Source organism: Impatiens glandulifera, chromosome 8 (assembly GCF_907164915.1).
Source record: "Impatiens glandulifera chromosome 8, dImpGla2.1, whole genome shotgun sequence".
Lineage (NCBI taxonomy): Eukaryota > Viridiplantae > Streptophyta > Magnoliopsida > Ericales > Balsaminaceae > Impatiens > Impatiens glandulifera.
Genome location: NC_061869.1, coordinates 16,176,225 through 16,185,267, shown reverse-complemented (window position 1 = coordinate 16,185,267; position 9,043 = coordinate 16,176,225). Strand labels below are relative to the sequence as shown.

The 9,043-nt window shown below is 29.5% G+C and overlaps 1 protein-coding gene across 1 annotated transcript; it reads right to left on the bottom strand.

The window, feature by feature from the left end:
* Positions 1–3,206: 3,206 nt before the first annotated feature.
* Positions 3,207–4,142, bottom strand: LOC124913094 (myb-related protein 308-like). Its single transcript, XM_047453714.1, has 3 exons — positions 4,013–4,142; positions 3,793–3,922; positions 3,207–3,621 (listed from the first exon to the last, which is right to left on the bottom strand). The coding sequence occupies exons 1-3, from the start codon at positions 4,140–4,142 to the stop codon at positions 3,207–3,209; spliced, it is 675 nt and encodes a 224-aa protein (XP_047309670.1).
* Between the last annotated feature and the right edge of the window lie 4,901 nt (positions 4,143–9,043).

The following is a 9,043-nucleotide window of genomic DNA, read 5'->3' as shown; positions in this document are numbered from 1 at the left end:
GTATTTTTTGAAACTTGTATACCACTAATTTTATTTTAATTTATAATATTTATTTGAATTATTAAATATAATAATTTTAATTTAAATTATATATATTATTTATAAAATTAAGTAAGATAAAATAGTGTATTATTTTAATATCTATATATATATAATTATATATATATAATGATGCTTAATTTTTAAAGTGTTCGGATCGAGAGCTGTGATTAATTTGGATATATATATATGAGAGTAAATAGATATTTGAGTCGAATTGTGGGTTGACCCACCCATATATATACTTAAAACGGTTACAAATAAAATTTAAAATGCTATATGTGTATTTTGAACTTGCAACCTAACAAAAATAAGTATAACCCTTTAACCAACTAGGCTAATATCACTTTATTTTTTAAATTCAACACCAAATTTAATAAACGCGTGATATTTTAACCATATAAGTTTAACTTTGTAAGTAACGAATCTATATATATATATATATATATATATATATATATATATATATATATATATATATAATGATGCTTAATTTTTAAAGTGTCCAGATTAACGGGTCAAGAGCTGTGGTTAATTTGGATATATATGTGAGAGAATGGATACTTGGTCGGATTGTGGGTTGACCCGCCCATATATATACTTAAAATGGTTAAAAATAAATTTTAAAATGCGTGTGTTTTGAATTTGCAACATAACAAAACAAGTACAACTCTTTAACCGACTAGAATAATAACACTTTATAATTTAAATTCAATAACAAATTTGATGAATATGAGACATTTTAACAAAATATAAGTTCAACTTTTTAATTAACTAATGTATAATATGAATCAAATATTTGATTGATCAAAGTAAAAATGTAAGGTCACGAGATTAAATGTTCATTTAAAAAAAAATATGTGATAAAAAACGTGAGAAGATAAGTTGTTTTACTATGTGAGAAAATATGTGAGAAAATAAAATTTGAAATGAGAGCGTTTTATTTTTATTAAATTTATTTTTATTATATTTTTTCCTAGTTTATGTAATATATCTTATTTTAATATAATATATTTTATTTTAATATATAATATTTAAAATTATTTAAATGATTTAATTAAGTATTATTATATATTTTTATATTAATTAATGAATTTAGAGAGAATATGAATATTTTAGAAGGTGAAAAAATAGGAAGTGGATAGACATGAAAAGGAACATAATACAATATATTATTTAATAATAAAATTATATAAATATTTAATTGGGGGCATTTTAATATTTTATTTAATAAATATAATGATTTGATGTTGAGAATAGATGAGACGAAATAGTTGGGTTTTAGTTAAAATCTAAAAAAAAATATCTCTACTTATGTTTTAAATTTTATTAGATTTTGGATAATTTTTTTTTTTTTTGTTGTTTTCATTTTTTTTATGTTTATTGACAATTTTATCCTTTCAATAAATAAAATAGAAATATGAGAGAGAAAATATTAGATAAATAATATTTTAGTATTTAGATGGATAATGATTTGAATGGATGGAGTGAAAAGAAGAAAAAATATTATGTTTTGAATAAAAATTAAAAAAATCCTACATAGAACCAACTCTAAGGTTTTGTTGGGATTGAGTTATTTTAATATCGGATAATTTTGAGAAAGTGAAGATATTTTTTTTTAGTAAAAATGTGTAAAAAGTATTAATATATAATAATAAATAAAAAATAATAATTTAAAATTAAAATATATCTTAGTATTTTGATTAATAAATTTAATTATGCAATAAAAAAAAGAGAGGTAAATGATATTTGATTGGTTTAAGGTTATTTCCATACCAAACCAAACCAGGTCTAATTTTGTAACCAACCATCATGGTCATTTGATTACTGATGTTGGTTGATGATACTCATGACATGGTTGGTAGCATGTAATTTATCAGCTTTGACTGTGTTGAAACTTGAAGGTTGATGGAACATTAATATCCCAAACATAATTTCAAAGGTTAGCAAATCGATGTATAATAATATTAGAAAATTCAAATTGCAAGAATCTCTCTAGAAAATACAATAAATTAATTATGATATAAATCCATCATGTTAATTAGATGAGTAGTTGGGTTTGGATTTCTGGTGGTTGAAAATGGTAGGCGATTCTTGTATCTATTCATTGAAAAACAAAAATAAAATCATTTTCTGCACAAAAACACTATTTTCTTTCATCCATATTTCAACTATATGATAATGTAGACATGATTAGAGAATTTCAGACGAAATTATTGAAAAAAATAAGAAAACACAGACTGGCCAGTAGATATCATTCTCCATCACTTCATAATCCTTGTTTGACCAGTTGTTGGTATAGAAAAATAATTTGTGTTTTTGATCAACAACTATTACTATTATCATGACTTAAATTGTTTAATAGCTTTTGTACCTAGCTATAACCCTCCATTAATTATATCTTTTTTTGCTAAGAAGAAAATAATACACACCTACATTCATAACATAATTTTTTTTTAATATTTAGCAAGTTCTTAAATGGAAACTAACAAATCTTATCCAAATTTGAGACAACCACATTGATATTGAGTTGAGATAGCACTCATTCGAGACGCTGCCATAAAGGAATTTAGGGCGGTTGGGTGGGGCGTAGAAAATTACAATACTGAGATGAAAGTGTCGGAACTTCATCCAAAATACAAAAGAACTCCAATAATTGTATATGATTCTTAAGAGACTAAGATTTTTTTCCCATTGAATTAAGGTAAATGCAAAAATTATATTTACCATAAAAATCAAACTATTATGTAATGTTTTGTAATAAGTTGATTAAAAACAACATAAAAAGTTTAGTTTTAAACACAATATTTTTTAAACTTATGATAAAACATTGCATATATAATATTCTAAGTTTGTAACTTAAGAACATTTCCTAAGAAAGTAGACATGAGTTTTTGACAAAGAATAACTAAAAGTAAAACAAACACGGTTGATTAATTTAAGAGTAAAACTAGATTAAGGTTATTATTTTTTGGGATGCAAAACACAAATGTTTGAAATTTTTTCATAACAGTTGACACCGCTAACAAGTTTAGAATTCTATTTATTTAGCTTTGGCTTAGAAATATTCTTAATAAATGAAAAATACATATCAAAATCAATGATATTTCATAACAAAAATCTAAGTTATATTGAATTAACCCATGCAATTACATATAATAACTAGTTTAACTAAAAAGGCAAAGAGTAGGAGTTGGACTAAATTCAACTTCACTGGGCATTAATGCTGTGACAACCTTTACTGTTTTTATTTCTTCTTCATCAACAACATCAAGGTTCAGATCAGGGAGCAACGATTGACAACCGCTTAGTTGTTCATTCTCGAGACAACTTATCCCATCGGAGACATGATCAACATTACTCGTACTAGTGTTAGCTAGATGGGCCGTGTTGCCTTCGGAAGTCGTTGAATTAGTTTCCTTGGTATTTGTGGTGTGAGGAAGAAATGAACCTAATTGGTTCATTCGGTGATTGTTTGGATCAATACCCATCTTTATAAGTTTCCTTCTAATGTGTGTGTTCCAATAGTTTTTCACTTCATTGTCGGTTCTTCCAGGCAATCTTCCAGCAATTAACGACCACCTATAAGCTCATTAACAGGATGAATTACTAAGCAAAACTCCATGTGTTTCATTGATTTAAACTTTACTCAATTGGTTTAAATGTTTCACCACATTTTATGCAACATTGGTGCATTATTAATCATTTAAATAAAATAATTTTGTATTTCAAAAACTAATTTGATCATAGTACCTGTTTCCTAGGAGTGCGTGTAACTTAATGATGAGGTCTTCTTCATCTTCACCAAAATTTCCTCTCTTAAGATCGGGTCTTAGATAATTTATCCATCTAAGTCTACAACTTTTACCGCAACGAAGTAGTCCTATATAAACAAATTTAAATGTTAATTAATTAATAGTTTTAAACTCATCTTAATTCGAGACAAATGGGAAAGAGGGTATTAATGATTTACCTGCGGTCTTGGGTATTAAGCGCCAAGAACCTTCGCCGTGTTTTTGAATGTAGTCTATGAGCTTTTGATCTTCTTGCATGGACCAAGCTCCTTTGTTGTTGTCTTGTTTATCACAACAAGGACTCCTCATGATACTATTATAAATTACCAATTTGGAAGAACACAATGAAGGAAGGAATAAGAGATAGTGTATAACTAGGTAAGGGAAAGATAATGAGAGAAGTAAGATTTATGTTATGAATTGTAGATATATAGTTGTAGGTTAATATAGATGAATGGATTGAATATTAAATGTTGACTTTGGACCGGTGGTTTGGATGAAGAGTCAGCTTGAGCGTGACTAAGGTGGGTATACTTTTTATTATTATTATTTAATTGGGTTTTTTTATTTTTAATGAAAATTGTAGCAATATTGTTATGAAATACATAAAATACAAGTCAAATTAAAATTTCTCTCATTGCTGTCGGTTTGCTTCCAATTGGAGCTGTTCACCTTAATTCGTCCTTATTTTTCTTTTAACATTATTTTGTGTTGGATGAGAAATTACATTAAATATAGAATTTTTATAAGAGAGTGATATTATAAACATATTTATGTATATATTTTAAGTTTAGGTGGTGTGACCAAGTGATTTGTTCAAAATATGTATAGTCTTATTTCTTCACTTGTGTTACATTTTGTTTCAATCCATAATATCTTTCACTTCCTATTAATCTTTATTTGATGTCATCAAGACCGATTTGAGCAATGCAATTTTATTTTTTAAATTATAATATAAAATAAGATATAATTAGTGGTTAATATATTATAATATGAAAAGAAAAAAATTATACATATATTTATTGTATAATATAAATTTAATATAAAAAGAAAAGTCTTTTTTCATTAGGTCTCATTTAATTGTGTTTTGTTTTTATCTTGTTTGTGTTTTCTGTTTTGGTGTAGGTATATTTTCTGTTCATACTATTTTGTGTGTATCCTCTTTCATATATATAAAATTTTAATTTAGCCAAAAAAACATAAAAAAAAATAAAAAATAAATTACAATCTGTAAATTTATATATATCTAAAATATGTTAACTCACGACACAAGCAGTTGTAGAAGTCATAAAAAAACCTCCAGAATCAATAACTCATAAAGAGTTATGGAAAAATATTGTATTGGATTGCAGCGCCCTCGCGGGAACATGAACAAGAATTTCAAGCACAAAGCAGAATTGGATTATCTGTAGGAATTAGAATTTACCGTTTTTTAAACTCACTAGAATTGAATGTATTGTAATCAGATAATTCATTTACGTTTTTAGCTTTTTAGCTTTTATTCAGAATGTTACGATTTAAAATCATTCTAGGCATGTCTAGAATGATCTCTAAACTCGTGGGTTTTTTTCCCCATTTTTTGGAATTTTTATTGAAATAACGCTAAGTCGTTTTTCCAAAAAAAAAAACTGATGCAAAGACGAAAAATTCACATTATTCTCAACCTCAATCCCGAATTCACAATTTAGTCGTCATGACTATTGTCTTGTTGACGAGATCACAAACATAGAAATTTCTTTCGAATTATCTTTTCTGACATTTTTAATTTGAAGAAAGCCGGGCTTTAGGTCTTTATTTGTAACGACATTTCTAATTGATTTACAAAAACAATTTATTTAAAAAACAAAATTTCTCCAAATACAAAGTTGGTGGAGCTAACAAATTATCTTCTTCTTTTTTTAATTACTTACCCTTATTCTTGAAAATAATATTCAAGTCTTGTTACTTTGTCCCACACATTATCTAATAAAAGTTATTCATATTTGATTTATTTAAATAATTTTATTTGGTATAAATTAAAAAAAAAATAAATTATTTGAATAACAGTTACAAATAACATATAATTAAATAACATATAATTGTGGGACAAAATTATGATTTTTTTTTAATAAGAAGCATGGATATTACTAAAAATATTATGTATACTTGTATATCATTTCACAAACTTTAATTAATATATTGGGAAATGGGATGAAATGACAAAAAAAAGTCATAAATGCGCTGGTAACCGACGCATAAATTAAATTACGTTGGTGACCACTCAATATTTTTTTTGACAAAATACCTCCTTCGCGTTATACCCCATTCGCGTAACGCGAAGGGGAGGATCGTAACGCGAAAGACCCTAATTCTTTATATAAATACTCATATTTTTTATTTTGTCATTTTCCTTTCTCTCTCTATTACGCGTTCTCTCTCGCGACGACGACGAAACCTAATTGAACACATCATACAGATCGACGACGTAAACTCGTTCTAATATCATATGATTGGATCAATTTATGTTCTTATTTCTATTATATTTATCTTATACATGGGTACAATGAAAAAATATTTACGGAATAATAACCACCCCGAAGCCTCTATAAGCGAGAGTTATCTTGTAAATGAGAGTATTAGTTTATGTGTCAGGTATATGGAGGAAGAAGAGCAAGAAAATGCACAAACTGAAATCTCGGGCATTTCAATATTTTCATCATTGGAAGACCTATTTAACGGAAAAATATACAACTTGGATTATATCGATCGAGTGACAGCTCATTAATACATTTTGAAAAATTGCCCCGAAGCGAAATCTTTTTACATGTAAGATTCTATGTTGCTGTTATTAATTAGCATTAAAGAGTATGCTATTTAATATTCGATCTATTTGCATAGATTATATGCAGTATTGCAATAACAACGAGTCACGTGGAGAAACGTTTGCCGCATATTTCAAACATAGAGTGAGTAAATTATAAACCATATATATCCTAACTCTTTATATTTATTTTAACGACTACATTTCGGGTATATATAGGTCGCTCAATTTGCAGAATTTAACGATATATCAAGAGACCTCAAGATCTTAGAAAATGGTCCAAGTATGTACTCATCTATGTATGTTTGGTGTAAAGTAAACGGATACAAATTTTGTACAGAAAAACACGACGAAGGTTTGACCACTCAAAATAGTGGGGTGGTTGTTGAAGGGTACAACGGGCCTGAAACAATGTCATACTACGGAGTTTTAACGGATATATTCGAAGTACAATACTTTTCTCACAAATAAATTGTTTTATTCAAGTGTAAGTGGTTTGATACACACTCGGGGGAACTAGGAGTGAAAGTGGATAAATATGGCTTCGTAAGTATAAATGTAAATCGAATTTTGAAAACCTAAATTCAAGACCCGTATATATTGGCGAGTCAAGCAAAACAAGTATTCTACGCCCATGATATGTCAGCCCGACCCGGTTGGAAGATTGTGACAAAAATAAAACCGCGGTTTATAAACATATAGTTCAGATTAATTAATTAGGTAGATTTATGTTTTTTTACTTTATATTCATTCTTATTACTACTTTATTTCAATTATTCCCTCATTTATTAATGGTATGCATTAAGAATGTCTAAAGGTAGTAAAGAAGCTTGGTGGAGTATGAGGAAAACACCCAACAAACTGTCTAGGCCATACCAGAACTTACTTGCCTAATCAGAAAACTTAAAGCTCAAAGGATCGTCTTCTAGAGATCAAGCACCTATTGTTGTGGAGCCGATAGTACTGCTCCCCCCCGCAGACGAGGATAATGATGCTGCTGAGGCTGAAGAGTTTGTAGAGAGTACGTTTGCTGATATGGGGGATGACAATGAGGCTGACGACGAGGGTCACGAGCAGCCTCACGAGGAGGATGACGAGGAGGAGCACGGTTCCACTCCCGACCCATCATCGACAGGTAACTTTTTTACAATTAGTTATTGTTTGAATTGATTCACATATCTAATTATGAATTTGATAATTTTGAAGAATCTTCTGCCCGCAAGAGTCGGGGGAAGAACAAGAATATTGCGCTATCTAACAGGCCAGCGAGGACAAGGATTCCTCTAACTTTTAGAGAGGTAGATGAGAGGCCCGGCGGTGCTGGCGTGGGAAGAACAATGTGGTCTAGACATGTGGGGTCGGTTCTGCGGGACCCCTCAGCCGTCTCACACCGTCTTCTAAAGTGGAAGGCATTAAGTGCTGATCAATTGGATTACATTTGGACTGCTATGACGGTAATAATTATTACTTAATTATACATTAATCATTAAATAATTGATTATAACATTTGAATATTTTTATTTTCAGGATCCGTTCGAGGCTACTAATGGTCCTATTGACAATTATCGAAAGACCGGATTGGAACACGCCAAGCAGATATGGGATAGATGGCGCTCAGATTTGAACACGGGATATATCCACATCCATAAAGGAGACGAGGCGGCGGTACTGGTCAATCCTCCACCAGACTACGATCGAGATGATTGGGAGTTTGTGTGTCGCAACCATTTCTTCACGGAAAAATTTAAGTTACAGTTTCATAATTCAAATAAAAGTTGATATTAATTATTCTAACTTCATTTTTTATTTAAATTTCAGAAAAACAGTAGTACAAATATTGTTAACAGGAAGAAACTCAAATTCCCATGGGAAGTAGACCGTTTGCTCAAGTTGAAGAAGAGTTGGTAAGTTATTTGTAACTTTAATAATATAAATATTGTTATTATTTATATAAATCATTTCTTTCAACATGCGCTTGAAATGGGACGGGCACCGTCTGTCATTGAAGTATTCAAGAAGACCCGTACCCCAAAACCGACAAAAGAAAACCCAACCCCCGTCCTGGACGAACACGTGTAAGAGAAAATTGTAAGTGAATTGAATATGGCTAATTTTTTATTATAGAAATGATACTTTATTTCAATTGTGCAGGTTGAGATGGAGGAAGTTCTTAGTAACGAACCTGAAATATCTGATTTTGAATTGACGGAGAGGGTGTTCGGACAACAAAAATACGGGGGAGTGTTCGGAATGGGATCAGGCGTCCGATCCACAAGCTTTTGTGAAGATCGTCGAAGTGGAAACAGTTCACAACGAAACAATGGGCGATTGTATGAAGAGAATCAAAGAATGACGCTCAAACTAGAGGAAATAGAGAAGATGGATGAAGAAAGAATGCGCACAATTCAGG